This window comes from Arachis ipaensis, chromosome B04 (genome assembly GCF_000816755.2).
Source record: "Arachis ipaensis cultivar K30076 chromosome B04, Araip1.1, whole genome shotgun sequence".
NCBI classification, from domain to species: domain Eukaryota; kingdom Viridiplantae; phylum Streptophyta; class Magnoliopsida; order Fabales; family Fabaceae; genus Arachis; species Arachis ipaensis.
In genome coordinates this window covers 124117873-124133045 of record NC_029788.2, presented here as the reverse complement: position 1 = coordinate 124133045, position 15173 = coordinate 124117873, and the positions used below count along the sequence as shown (strand labels likewise).

Here is a 15173-nt window from a genome sequence, read left to right as displayed (position 1 = left end):
TTTAGGGTTTGGATTTGTAAAATTGGGACATATACTGTGTTTATTTTGATTTTTCATCAATGAAATTGGATTTAGGGTTTGATTTCTGGGTTTAGAATTATGGTTTTGATTCTGTTAGTTAATAAATTTGAATTCAGAGTTAAATTCTATTACTGTAAAATTTGATTTAGGGTTTGAATTTGTAAAATTGGGACATCTACTGTGTTTATTTTGAACTGTTTTTTTAATTTTTATTGATTATGTTTTTTCTTCCTTCAAACCCGTGGATATCCGCGGATATTTGAATATCCGGCGGGTACCAGGTCCCTGTTACCCGTCGCGGAGATGGGGCGGGGACGGGGAGTGTTTTTGGAGGCAGGGCCGGGGGGTGGGGAGCATGTCCCCGCCCCCATGGGTACCCGTTGCCATCCCTAGGTAGACCTCGGAATGGGTCCTCCTCGGTTGAGAATTTTCTGAGGTCCCTTCCTCGTGAAGGCCTTGGTGTGGTGGTGAAGGAGGAAGCACGAGGGCATGGCCTTCTGGCTGAGCTTCTTGCTCAGATTCAGATGCTGTGTGGCCGTCTTCATACTCGTGATCCGCCATTATCAGAGGATGAATTCCAGGTCTCCGGAAATGGCGCCAATGTTCCGAGGATTATATAAAACGTTGATTTGGGCCTGAACGTGAGGTCCAGGTGACCAGGTCCCTTAGTAGGGCAGCGTTCGACTTGTTGGTGACGAGGTGTCGGTTGTTCGAGTTCCTCGTGAGGAGGTGGGGGTGGTACCTGCAAAAGACTCCGATACTTAAGTTAGCAAGGATTTTAGACAGATTTTTAGTATAGTAGAACGTGAATTATACCTAGGGATTCCAGTGTATTTATAGTAGAGCTGCTAACCACCTCTGTTAGAGTAATTCTATCTTTTCTGATAGATAACTATTCCTTTTATCTTGGGATTCTGTTAAGATCTCCCTTCTAGACGTAGCGGAGAAATATCCGGAGCCAGCAGTTATCCATCAGATCAAGTAGAACTGATCCTCTTTATTGATGTCCGACCTCTTTAAGAGGTCGCGTTTTATCGTAAAGGGCCACTTTATTAGTGGTCCTTTTGTCTTATTAGGCCTGACTTTTATTATTGGACCAGGGCATGAACATTTTTTATTTTGAAAAAAAATCAAGTTTTAATTCCTAGACCACCTTAAAAGGCTATACTTTATAATAACTTTTTCAACATCAAAAGTTTCGGTAATGATTCTTTAGATGTTAATAAGTCAAATGATGTTTTAACAAATTTTTAAAAATCGTTTATTGTTCTATTTTGAATTTATAAGTTTGTAAAAATGTAGGTTTTCTGGAATTTGAACTAAAACAAAAAATTTAAATTTTTATTCTTATTCTTATTTATTTTGATTTATTTATATTTTATTTGAATTCAAATGGAAGTCTTATTAACATTTATGTTTTAAAGTTAATAACAATTAACTTAAAAATAAGAAATTTTAATAAGCTGTATAAGTAGTAAATCGAATTAGCTTGATTCGATTTATTGTGTATGCGCTGTATAGTAATAAAATAAATCAGGTTGATTCGATTTACATATATATGTTGTATTAGTAGTAAATTGAATCAAGCTGATCCAATTTACTTGTGGTACAACATATACATGGTAAATTGAATCAAGTTGATTCGATTAAAATTGAAAAAAATGTAAATCGAATTTATTTGATTCGATTTACATACAAAATCAAAGGAAATATGCATGTAACCAAATTCAGTTTAAAATACCTGTATAATTTTTTTGTCATTCAATTTATCTATATAAATTATCCTAATTTTGATGTAGTCTTTTATAAATATTATTAGAAACAATTATTCTCCATATATAAGCTATTTTACTATACAAGTCCATACAAATCATTTTTTCCTAAATTACTCTCATGCACACGTCTTATGCACGCATATTTCACGCGCCTCTTAATTTAACAGATTTCAATTAATACGCGCACGTTCTTCTTCGTGCCGTTACTGCACGTTCTTCTTCTTCTTCCTCCTCCTCTTCCTCCTTCTTTTTTCATTGGAATTTCTTCTCCTCCTTCCTTTTCTTCCTTCTCCTTCTTATCTCCTTGAAAATAATAAATAATTCAAGTTCATATTATCAATTGAACCAAAACGAAATTGATTATTATTTTGAATCCAATCAAGTACTTAAGGCGTGGTTCGATTCTAGTTAATTTTTTCGTTAGTAGTTTATGATTTTGTAGGTGAATAATATTTTATCGTTGATGGTTTGAATTGAATGTAATATAAAAGTTCTGCATTGAAGAAAATATTTTTCTATATTTACAGCAAATTTGGGTGTAACACGAAGATATTTGGGTGTATTCTTTAAGAATTTTTGGTGTATGTGTGTTGATAAATTCTGCATAATTCAAAACTCTTCTTCTCACTCCTCCTCATCTTCTGCTGCTTCTTCTTCTTCTTTTTCATCATCATTATCATCTTTTTTTTATTATTTTATCTTCTCAAATTTCTTCTTATTTTACTCTTTTAACAAGAATAAAAATCAAAAAAATCAAAAAAAGAAAAAGAAGAAATACATAATGGTACAAAATTACTTGGAAGAGGAAGAACTTACATTCATTCAATAAAAAGAAAGAAAGAAATAAGGAAAAAAAGAAGAAGAAAAAATGCAGCATTAGAAGAAACACTTTTGGTGTAACACGAAGATATTTGGTTGTAATACAAAGATATTTGGGTGTATTGTTTAAGAATTTTCGGTGTGTATGTGCTGATAAGTTCTACATAATCCAAAATTTTTCCTGTTCCTCCTCCTCATCTTCTGCTACTACTCCTTTTTTTCATCATCATCACCATCTTCTTCTTCTTTTTTTTCTTATTCATCTTTTCCTTTTTGTTTCACCTTCTCAAATTTCTTCTTATTTTACTCTCTCACCAACGAGTTAAATCTCAATATGACCCCTGAAATTTAGTTCGATACTCAGAATGACCCCCACAATTTTGACGGCCCCAATTAGAACCTTCAAAATTGCAATCGTGGCTCTGACTTGTCCCTGCAATTATCTCCATCACCGGGATGCTGATCTAATGCAATTACATGACACGATGGACACTACTTAAACGACGGGACATTGTTTTCACGCCCAAACCCTTTGAAAACCACGTCGTTTCAGTTGTTTTTTAGTTAAAACTCTCTTTCTTTCCACTACGACGATCATAAGATGCAAAACATCAAGAAAACCCTTACAATACGTAGTTTCCAAAGGGTTTGAATGCGAAACCAATGCGCCGTTATTTAAGTAGTGTCCACCCTGTCATGCAATTGTGCCAGATCAGCATTCCGGTGACAGAAATGATCGCAGGGGTAGGGCGGAGCCATGCTTGCAAATTTAAGGGTTCTAATTGAGGCCAACGAAATTATGAGGGTCATTCTGAGCATCGGATCAAATTTTAGGGGCCAAATTGAGATTTAACTCCTCACCAACATCACCTTCTCCTCTTCTTCCTCATTCATTTTTCATTGGAATTTCTTCTCCTCCTTCCGTTTCCTCTTTCTCCTCCATCATCAGTTATCTCGTTGTTGAAGATAATGAATAATTCAAGTTTAGATTATCAATTGAACTAGAACAAAATTGATTATTTTGAATTCAATCAAGTGGTCGAGGTGTGATTCAATTCTAGTTAATGTTTTTGTTAGTGGTTTATGATTCTGTAGGTGAATAATGTTGTTTTTGTTTGTGAAAATTGTTGTTCATCGTTGATGGTTTGAATTGAATGTAATGTAAAAGTTCTGCATTAAAGAAAATAATTTTCTGTATTTGGGTGTAACACGAAGATATTTTGGTGTATTTTTTAAGAATTTTTTGTGTATGTATGCTGATAAGTTCTGCATAATTCAAAACTCTTGTTCTCCATCCTCCTCATCTTCTGCTGTTTCTTTTTTTTTTTATCATCATCTTCTTTTTTTTTCTTATTCATATTTTTTTATTTTATCTTCTCAAATTTATTCTTGTTTTACTCTTTTAACAAGAATAATAAAAAAAATCAAACAAAGAAGAAGAAACACATAATGGTACAAAATTACTTGAAAAAGGATGAACTTACATTCGTTCAACTAAAAGAAAGAAAGAAATAAGGAAAAGAAGAAGAAGAAAAAAAAATGTAGCACTAGAGGAAACACTTTTCTGTATTTGCAGCAAATTTGGGTGTAACACGAAAATATTTGGTTGTATTGTTTAAGAATTTTCGGTGTATGTGTGCTGATAAGTTTGGCATAATTCAAATAATTCAATTCCTCATTCATTTTTCATTGGAATTTCTTCTCCTCCTTCCGTTTCCTCTTTCTCCTCCATCATCAGTTATCTCGTTGTTGAAGATAATGAATAATTCAAGTTTAGATTATCAATTGAACTAGAACAAAATTGATTATTTTGAATTCAATCAAGTGGTCGAGGTGTGATTCAATTCTAGTTAATGTTTTTGTTAGTGGTTTATGATTCTGTAGGTGAATAATGTTGTTTTTGTTTGTGAAAATTGTTGTTCATCGTTGATGGTTTGAATTGAATGTAATGTAAAAGTTCTGCATTAAAGAAAATAATTTTCTGTATTTGGGTGTAACACGAAGATATTTTGGTGTATTTTTTAAGAATTTTTTGTGTATGTATGCTGATAAGTTCTGCATAATTCAAAACTCTTGTTCTCCATCCTCCTCATCTTCTGCTGTTTCTTTTTTTTTTTATCATCATCTTCTTTTTTTTTCTTATTCATATTTTTTTATTTTATCTTCTCAAATTTATTCTTGTTTTACTCTTTTAACAAGAATAATAAAAAAAATCAAACAAAGAAGAAGAAACACATAATGGTACAAAATTACTTGAAAAAGGATGAACTTACATTCGTTCAACTAAAAGAAAGAAAGAAATAAGGAAAAGAAGAAGAAGAAAAAAAAATGTAGCACTAGAGGAAACACTTTTCTGTATTTGCAGCAAATTTGGGTGTAACACGAAAATATTTGGTTGTATTGTTTAAGAATTTTCGGTGTATGTGTACTGATAAGTTCTGCATAATTCAAAACTCTTCCTCTTCCTCCTCCTTATCTTCTGCTTCTTCTTCTTCTTCTTCTTCTTCTTCATCTTCTTGTTTCATATTTTCATAATTCTTCTTGGGAGGAAAAAATCAAACAAAGAAGAAAAAAAATACATAATGTTGCAAAATCAATAGAAAAAGAAAGAGAAAAAAATGTAGCAACAATAACAGTAAAAAAAATGATGATGAAGATGAGATACGCGAAAAAAAAAGGAAGAGAAACGCAAAGAAAAAGGAGAAGAAGAAGGAAGAGGAGGAGGAAGAGGAGGAACGTGAAGCGCGCTATGAAAACCGTTGAGTAGCATGCGTGTTAACACGCTCGTATGGGTGAGCGTCATTTTTGTTGGGTTTAGCCCAACTTGTATGACTTGTAAACCACCGTATGTGTAGCACTTCTGTATTAGAAAATAAAATTTTTTCATCTTTAAAATTTAGTAATTTTATATCAAAATAATTTTTTATTTTTTTAAATAATCAAAATTATTTTTTAAATATAAAAAATTCGATATAATTTTGTTCCATTCTTTTATATACCTTCTAAATAATTATCCAAATATATTTAAAAAATTTGGATGAAATAAACAAACCGTAAACTAAAATACAAAAGTTGTTTATTGGGTACCATTTTGGTAGGGGCAATTTACATAAATAAATTGTTTGTCCCTCAAATTTACGCAATTGCATTGTTTCAAAAATAAAGACGCAAATACATTGTTTCATATATCTATAGAAGCCGCTACTGCCAGTAGCTGTTTATCAAAACACGTAATCCGCTATAGCCAGCAGCGGTTTATATGCGAATGGGGAACACAGAAACCGCTGGAGACTGTCGCGGTTTCTGTTTGTTGATGCTTAGCCATAAACCGCTACTGGCAGTAGCGGTTTATGTGTATTGGGACATGTGCGTAAACCGCTAGAGGCAGCAGCGGTTTACGTTGAGCATGAAAACAAATAGTAAAACTAATTTTTATCTAAAAAATAATTGCAAAACAAATAACTAATGATATATACTATTTAAATAATATTATAAATAAAAAATTTAATTTATCATTTCATTTTTTATTCATATAAATCATATGATTGCAAAAAATATATATTCCGTTTTCTTTCTCTCAATCTTTCTGTAACTTAATTTAGCATAAACAAACATTTTTTCTAATCAACGTAAATCGTTGTTGCCTCTAGCGGTTTACGCACATGTCCCAATACACATAAACCGCTACTGCCAGTAGCGGTTTATGGCCAAGCATCAACAAACAGAAACCGCGACAGCCTCTAGCGGTTTCTGTGTTCCCCCATTCGCATGTAAACAGCTGCTGGCTATAGCGGATTACGTATTTTGATAAACCGAGCGATTTCTATAGATATATGAAATAATGTATTTACGTCTTCATTATTGAAACAATGCAATTGCATAAATTTGAAGGACAAACAATTTATTTATGTAAATGGCCCTTTTGGTAGTCTAGGGAAAAAAATAAAAATTTATACAAGGTATGGAACAACTCATGAATGCGAAAGTGGAAAGCATAGTCCATGTAATATAGGACACTGCGTGTTTTGATTTCCTTCCACCAGAAATTCTGGTCTGTCTTTGTTGTGCGTCTTCTCCGACACGGTAACAGACTAACATGCCAACCTTATTCTCAAATCCTCCATTTCTCTGCCGACACTTGATGCCATGAACCTCTTTCTCCTCCAAGTGCCCATGTTCTCCCTGTTCCTCCGCCGCCATTTCTTCTCCACCAAGCTCCCTACCCTCTCCAAGGTCCCCACGCGCCACAGAACCTTCGCTCTCCGTGAAGCTCAGAACGCCCTCACTGACTACCTTCATGCCACCAGGTATACTTACTATAATACCCCCAACTCTGTTATGTTAGTTGCTCCGCTAGTTAGTTAGTTGGGTGGTTGGTTAATGAGCTATTATGATGCACAAATAATTCATTTTCACTCCAATTTGTGTATTTCTATCAAATACTTCCATTTTGTACTTATTAAATTTATAGCTAATGTTTTCATATAAATTGTCATACCATATGGTCGGAAACATATCAATTTGCTACTCGAAAGATTAGATGTTCAAATTGGCCGACTAGAGATACAACAATGAATCAAATTAATCTTTCAGGAATATGTTGATTATTAACCATATTTAATGCTTGTTTCCGTATTGTTATTAGTGTAACATAGCTTAGGCATGTTATTATGTGTGCAAATGTATAGTTCATTCCTTACACAGTTACACCTATTATGTGTTTGTATATATGCCAGTTGAGCTAATGAGAGTGTGTTACTAGGTGCTTGCCTTTTACCTATGCAGAGCACATTGGCAACAAAGCCCTTTGTTCCCTCATGAGTCTCATTGCAAAGGTAGATTTTTCAGCCCCTACTTTCTCTAAAAGCTTTCAGAAGTTCCTTAGGTACCACCCTATTAATGAATTCGAGGTCTTCTTCGAGAGCATAGGGATAGAGTACAGTATGGTGTCTGAGTTGTTGCCTCGTGACAAGGTGTTCTTTTCTGAAGATGTGATCCTCTTTGATGCTGCTTGCACTCTTTGTGATTTCGGGTTTCCCTGGGAGAAGTTGGGGTTGTTGTATATGGCAGAAAGTTCAATATTTGGCATGAATGCTGAACAGTTGAATAGAAGGCTTTGCGGATTTAAAGGGTTTGGTTTTGGTAGCGTTGAGGTTATTGGTATATGTTTGGCTTTCCCTTTTGTTTTACTTGAGGAAGGCCAAGTGAGAGCTGGAAGAATTGAGCGACTGTTAAGTGATCTGAAATTGATATTTTTGGATTTTGGGTTGGGAAGGTTTGTTGAGGGAGATGTGGATTCTTGGCATGAGATGTGTAGAAAATTAAGGGTGTTTTATGATTTAGATAGTCAGAAAGGGGAGTTAGGCGAACTAATCGGAAGGCATAAAAGTATATTTATCGAATATACAGAAGAAGAGTTGGTTAATAAAGTGGATTATTTCTGTAGATTTGGTGTGAAGAAGGATGAAGTGGCTCAGTTGATTTTACAGTGCCCGGAAATATTGAAACTGGATCTGGAGAAACCGGTATTCAATGTAATGAAGCTGTTGACACACTTTGGCCTTAGCAATGAAGATATAGAGGAAGTAAGTCGGAGTTATGGTCATGTTATGGGAACAAATAAAATGGCTAATCTTCCTAATGTAATGAAGGCTTTAGGCTTACAAGAGTGGTTCTTCAAGAAAATCAAGGATGGAAATCATATGTTGTTAGCAGATTATATCGCAAGATATCCTAAAGAAGAACAGGATCTAGATTATCAAGAAAGTTTAAGGATAATTAGAAGTTTAAAAACACGGGTTCATAATATCGGTAAATTAAATTTCTTGCTTGGCTTGGGCTTTGGAGAAAATACTTTGTCCATAAACCTTTTGAATCATCTTCATGGCACTAGTACTGAGCTGCACGAAAGATTCGATTGCCTCCTACGTTCAAAGATTGAATTCTCCCGGCTCTGTATGATGGTAAGAACAACCCCAAGGATTCTTAACCAAAATTCGGAAACCATTGAGCAAAAGGTGAATTTCTTCCACCAGGAAATGGGAACTACTTTAAATCATGTGGAAACTTTTCCAGCAATATTGTATTATCACTTAGAGGACCGGATTATACCTAGGTACAGATTCCATAAGTGGCTTTCAGGAAAAGGTCTGAGTTGTAAGAAATATTCTATTCGAAGTATGATTGCGAACAACGAAAAGAAATTTGTGGCTCGTGTCTTCAAAATTCATCCGGCTGCTCCAAAACATTGGTTTGAGCAATTCCGGCATGGTAAGTTGCCAGTGTAATTATTTTGGTACTGAAACCTACATTGTATATGGTGAACTTCACTCAAACGAATAGCTTCAAATACATCTGTACAGAATATTCTTTAACTGATGTTGGAAAACTTTATGACAAAGATCTATGTATAAAAAATAGGCTGCAAATATCTTAGTTTAGGGAAAGCAACTTGAACTTCTGCAAATGCTGATTTCTGCTTTCATGAAGTATTTATGTCAAAGGTTCTCTAATACACTATTCGTTTAAATATTGTTCAATTTTACTCCTGTGTTTAGTTTTTGGGGCATTTCACATCCCCTTCTACACATGCTTGTATTGATACTAATTGTTCAGGAAAGCATATAGTTGTATTTTAGTTATCTTTCCATTGAATATTTACATATCTTGAACCGTTTCTTCATTTATTCAGCTTAATGGTATTCTTGCTTTCTCTTCTTTCAATTTTTGCAAACTCGGCTCACAAGTCACAACTGCATTGTTTTATGATATTTCTGTTTATGAGTAGTGTCCTACTGTCTTCTTTTGTCATGAAGTTTTGTAGTTTCCTTGAATTTTTTGTCACACCAGAAATCATGGCATCATTAACCAAAAGGTTTCGCCATGACTAGTACACTGTCTGGTCTATGTTGTCGACTTTATCTTTTCGCTACAAGGCTTGCTTGCTGCTTGTTGTTGTTGTGAGGTTAGTTTCTTTCAAAGCAGTAAAATCAGCAGTGTTTCATCTGATCCATTTTGGGAACTCTTTTTGAGTATTCTTGCTGCTAAGATATGTCACAGGTGATTGTAGTAAACAAATAAGTAAAGATTGACAAGTTCAAGTTCTCTAAAGTCTTCTTGTTCATAAATGAAAGCAAACTTGTGCCTCTTATTTTGCAGAAAAAGATCATGAAAAAATTGAGAGTTCTGAGTTACTCCATGGCACATGTTAAATGCAAGACTCCTCCAATCACTTCAATGGAAGACTATATGGAAATTCTGAATAGCAAATTCATAATATTATATTCCTATAACGAAATTCCGAAAGTGCCCCTTAGGAGGCCTAATCTGGCAGTGTGGAAAATGGGAATATACTGATTACCAAGAAGTGAGGGGAATAGAATATACTGATAATAGGGTGGTGAATGAAATTGAAATCAGAATATACTGATCGATACTGATTATGATCAATTGCAAAATTTCATTCGTATATATTTTCACTTCGAAAATTTTATGGTGTAACTATAACTATAACTAACATGGTAAATGATTATAGTCTATTTTTTATATAATAATACTTTCATCTATTTTCACATGTAAGTTTAAAGTTTCAGTAAGGTAGTATACACAAGCAGAATTCAAATTTAGATAAGTTTATCCTTTTTTGTAAAAAAAAAAAAAAAATCGTAGATAACAAATTAAATTCTAATTATACAAAAATAAGAATAAGAAATACCTGCATATCGTATCCTAATACACATTTCCCTCAAATTTGCACGTGGAGTGTTTGTCGAAGTCAGTATTTTAAATCGTATAATTCGAAATGTTGAATAGAAAGCCTATACTATTCTCAGTTCTTCTTTTCCTGTTCTCTCTCCCTCTCTCTCTCTCTCTCTCTCTCTCTCGTTAAGGCGTTGTTGTTTCTCGCTGCACGAAATAGAAACAAGGAAACAAATACAGATGATATAGAGCGCGCGCATTTACGCTCCGGATTCCACTTACCGTTTTGGATCGTTCTCAAGCTCAACAATTTGTCTCTTTTTCTTCCTTCGACTTATTTTGAGCTAAAAATGTGATGTGTGTGATACGTTAACTGTAAGTGTCTCTTTCCTCTGATTCCTCTTCTTTCTTTCTGTCGGATTGAATTCAATTATAGACTCACCTGTACGTGGAATTCGAAATGGAAGATAATTATTAACGGAATAATTATTTTATTTTATCTAATTGCTTAAATTGAAGGACGTTGTTTGTTTGAGTCACATAGCTTGTCACTGTATATATGCTAGAAGGCTGGAATTTTAAATAGCAAAAATAAAAATTGATAGAATAATTTGATGTGCTTGTTAGTTCTTGATCGGGTAAGTTCTGGAAAGTAGAAATGGATCTTTTCACAACAGAAAACTAAGCAATGAATATCTTAACAGGCAGATATAAAGAAAATCTTTTTTGTTTCCTATTGGACTATATTTAATTAATTTGGCTGATACTCTCTCTCCATTGTGTTTACTGATCATGGAAATTTTGCGAAAAACAATTGTAGTTTTTCTTGCACAGCTGCACTTTACAGGGGATGAATTTTCTGCACTTCATGTTATTGGAGCACTAAGTTTACTTGAGAGTAGAGTATTTATTATTTTGGAATATTTGACATAAAAGGCTGGGGAATTTTTTAGCATTGTTTTTATGGCTTCAAGAGTGATTTTGCAAAGGAAAAGGAGCCTCTTGTTCAATCCTGTGAATCAACATGCTCGCTTTATTCTTGGATTCTCAAGCCTTGGGCATGGTCAAGCATTTGAGTCCAGTGATTGCGAAGGTTTGAGTCAGTCTCCCTGCTGTTCCCCGGCAACTACCGGACACAATAAACTGGGAAGAAGCTCATCTCCTGCCCAAAAGAATGATTTAGCAGCTCTAGCAGCATCAAGAATTTTCTTGCATAATTACTTTAGGATTTCAAATAGTGGATTTAGAATTGAGATTTCTCCATCAAGATCCAAGTGGTCATTCCAACATGTGCATTACATTTCCACGGCTTCAACTCATCAATCTGGATTGGCTAGCAGTAATGGGGGAAATGAACAATCAGATGCTAAACAGAAAAAGGAAGCTTCACCAGAGGAATGTGATGAAGCTGTTCAAGACTTGAGTACTATAAAAGCTAAAGCCAAGGCTAAAAAGTTGGAAGAATCAGATAAGAATGCCGAATCTATTATTAAGAGCTTATGGGCTAAGATTCTAGGAATTGGTCCAGCTATCAAAGCTATTATGTCAATGAGCAGGTTTAAAATTTACTACCTCTTGTTTCTTTGTGTGGCATAAATGTGTATACGACACTTCTCTGATTTTCCATTACCTAGGGATGACTGGGCCAAAAAGCTTCGCCACTGGAAGGATGAGTTTATATCTACAATGAAACACTACTGGTTTGGTACAAAACTACTTTGGGCAGATATTAGGATAAGCTCCAGACTATTGTTGAAACTTGCTGGTGGAAAAAGTCTTTCTAGAAGGGAAAGGCAGCAACTCACACGGACAACAGCTGATATTTTCAGGCTAGTCCCCGTTGCTGTATTTATCATAGTTCCATTCATGGAGTTATTGTTGCCTGTATTCCTGAAACTATTCCCCAACATGCTTCCATCCACTTTCCAGGACAAGTTGAAAGAAGAGGTAATTATGATGTACTCGTCAAATGATGCATGCTTAACTGCTAGCATGCTTTATTATCACTTAATTCTGGGAAGGCGTAACTTGCAGGAGGCATTGAAGAGAAGGCTAAATGCAAGAATTGAATATGCCAAGTTTCTTCAAGATACCGTAAAAGAAATGGCGAAGGAGGTTCAACATTCACGAAGTGGAGATATAAAGAAGACAGCAGAAGATCTTGATGGGTTTATGAACAAGGTCAGCTATGTTCTTCATAGTGTTGTTTTATCTCTGAGATATCCTCTTATGGCAATATGTATATCGGGGAAAAAAATTTTAAGCATTTGTTTATTATTCTGTTGGAACAGGTTAGGACAGGTGCCCGAGTTTCAAATGATGAAATTTTAGGGTTTGCCAAATTATTTAATGATGAGCTTACCTTGGATAACATTAGCAGGTTGGAGCTTCTGCCATTGTTTATATATTCCACCAATTGTGCAATTGAATTATAAATTTTATATTTTAGGAATCTGTCTATCATTATTAACATGCTTTTTGGCTGTGAAAATGGAGAACAGGCCCCGCTTGGTAAACATGTGTAAATATATGGGAATCAGCCCATATGGCACTGATGCATATTTGCGTTTCATGCTCCGCAAAAGATTACAGGAGTAAGATTCATTTGTTATTTTGTTCCCCTTTTCTCTGATTCTTATGCATGTGTAGCTCATTTTATCGTCTAACTTAGTTTTAGAGAAATTTCATTTTCAAGCTTCATTATAGCATCTTAGTCTCTGGTTTAGATATGGATTTGTTTTCGATCATAGGTTTGTTGTGCTGGTATTGACTTCTCACTTGTTTGTTGGTTTGTTCTTCATGCATAATTCTGTTATTGGGAGAAGTATGTATTAAAACATTATTGCCTTGAGGGTCAGTAGATGTGAATTGTTTTGGTTTGCAGGATCAAGAATGATGATAAATTGATTCAAGAAGAAGGTGTGGAGTCTCTTTCAGAAGCAGAGCTTCGTCAAGCTTGTAGAGATCGAGGATTACTTGGATTACTTTCAGTGGAGGAAATGCGACAACAGGTTAACCATAAATGAGTATATGGAATTTTTGGCACTGAACAAAATATTCTGAAATCAGCATTTTTATGTTAATTTACTAGTTGTTCAATTTTTAATCATTAAGGAGTTGGCCATATTGCTACATTCATAGCAATTATCATCTCATAGTTCTTACTTTCAGAAACCTTTCCTTTTGCAGTTTTTGCTCTGAGAGCCTCCATCTTCTCATAATTGCTTTTTCAAGACCCTTCCTCTTATTAAACCCATTTCTAATATAGTTGGAAAAATTTTCTTAGTGTTGAACGATAGAAGCCATCTGGTGTTTGAACAAATGCCATGTTCAGCAACAGTGAATATAATTATCATCTCTCTTTGCAGCTTAGGGATTGGCTGGATTTGTCTCTCAACCATTCTGTGCCATCTTCCCTCTTAATTCTTTCTAGGTATTTTAATATTTATACGTTAACTTGTTATCTATTTGAGGATTTTCATTCTGTAAAGGTATGCCTCACTCACACCCTCTGTAGAGCATTTTCTGTTTCAGGAAAGGTGGGGCCAGAGGAAGCTGTTCAAGCTACACTGTCTTCTCTGCCAGACGAGGTTGTAGATACGGTTGGGGCAACAAGTTTGCCTTCTGAAGATTCTGTTTCAGAAAGGAAGAGGAAGTTGGAATTTTTAGAAATGCAAGAGGAGCTAATCAAGGTCAGTTTATTCATGCATTATTTGTTGTCCTTGGGATATTTATTTTCCGGCACCAGAAAAGTTAGTTTCATATGTTACAACTAGTATCATTAGTATTACAGAGAAGAATGTTGAATTATGTATAGAAATGGAGAATTCTTCACAATATGCCTAGAACCCTAAATCAATTACAAATGTTTATACTTCTTAAGGTAATTCTCAATCCCCGATTTTTTTATCAAAAAATTAATTCTCAACCCCCAATCTCTCCCAAAAGACCCAAATGAATAGATGTTCTTTTTTTCTACTTTTTCTTTTTTATTTATACTAGCTCCTACTACTAACTTCTAACTAGCAAAATGCCCAATACAAGTCCCATCAGTCCATGACTTTATCTGTAACTTTGTATAATTACTGGGTGCAGGAACATAAAATTGATTTAAATGAATAACACATTTAAGTTAATGAAGCCAATGAGAAATTTACAATGATTTTCATCCTATTAAAATTACTTAAGGTTAAGCAGCCATAATATACTGATTTTGTTGTTGAAGTTGCTAGGCTTTTAGTATACTTGCTGCTTTAACTTGGACTGATGGTTACAAAATATTTTCATAGGAGGAGGAAGAGAAAGAAGTGGAACAAGCCAAAGTGACAGAATCCGTTGGTAGCAAAAGGGATTTACCATTGGAAGAGATGGCTTCTTCAAAATCTAAACAAGCACAAGAAGAAGTAAAAGCAAAGGTACTGGACAAGCAGGAGCAACTTTGTGAGCTCAGCCGTGCATTAGCTGTTTTTGCATCAGCATCTGTAAGGAGTAGATCTTCTTTTTCCTTTTCAATTAGTGCTGACTGTTAAGGTTTTGTCATGAATTTGTGAATGTGAACCCATTGATTTGTCTGATAAATTTTCAGTCAGTTAGCAGAGAACGTGAAGAATTCGTGAGGCTTGTCAAAAAGGAGGTATGCAAATTGTTATAGAATTCATATGTCTCTCTGCCTGTGGGAATGGATACTGCATGGCACATAGTTCACAGGCATTTAAAGTCTTAGCATTCAGATAGCAACTTCTTTCTTGAATTTCGTATAACTTAACATTGTTAATAGGTGATTTGCTAGATAAAAATGACACATTTTATAAGAAGCTTAGAAATTAATGTTTTTGTGCCCTCCCCCCCCCCCCCCCCCCC

The 15173-nt window shown here is 34.6% G+C and overlaps 2 protein-coding genes across 3 annotated transcripts in view; both read left to right on the top strand.

Moving 5' to 3' along the window:
• LOC107638102 (transcription termination factor MTEF18, mitochondrial) lies at window positions 6562–10178 on the top strand. Its single transcript, XM_016341275.2, has 3 exons — window positions 6562–6922; window positions 7378–8885; window positions 9774–10178. Exons 1-3 carry the CDS (start codon window positions 6762–6764, stop codon window positions 9824–9826), a joined length of 1722 nt encoding a protein of 573 aa, XP_016196761.2. The 5' UTR covers window positions 6562–6761; the 3' UTR covers window positions 9827–10178.
• The window catches only part of LOC107635188 (LETM1 and EF-hand domain-containing protein 1, mitochondrial), a 6628-nt gene continuing 1868 nt past the window's right edge, over window positions 10414–15173 (top strand). The window contains exons 1-11 of one of the 2 annotated variants that reach the window (XM_016338580.2): window positions 10416–10688; window positions 11134–11869; window positions 11948–12260; window positions 12348–12494; window positions 12605–12693; window positions 12815–12907; window positions 13198–13324; window positions 13682–13746; window positions 13831–14005; window positions 14603–14794; window positions 14899–14946. In XM_016338580.2, the coding sequence (XP_016194066.1) occupies window positions 11277–11869; window positions 11948–12260; window positions 12348–12494; window positions 12605–12693; window positions 12815–12907; window positions 13198–13324; window positions 13682–13746; window positions 13831–14005; window positions 14603–14794; window positions 14899–14946 (1842 nt within the window). In that variant the 5' untranslated portion in view covers window positions 10416–10688; window positions 11134–11276. Of the gene's footprint in view, window positions 10689–11133; window positions 11870–11947; window positions 12261–12347; window positions 12495–12604; window positions 12694–12814; window positions 12908–13197; window positions 13325–13681; window positions 14006–14602; window positions 14795–14898; window positions 14947–15173 lie in introns of both variants that reach the window. The other variant, XM_021121930.1, reaches the window with a different exon arrangement.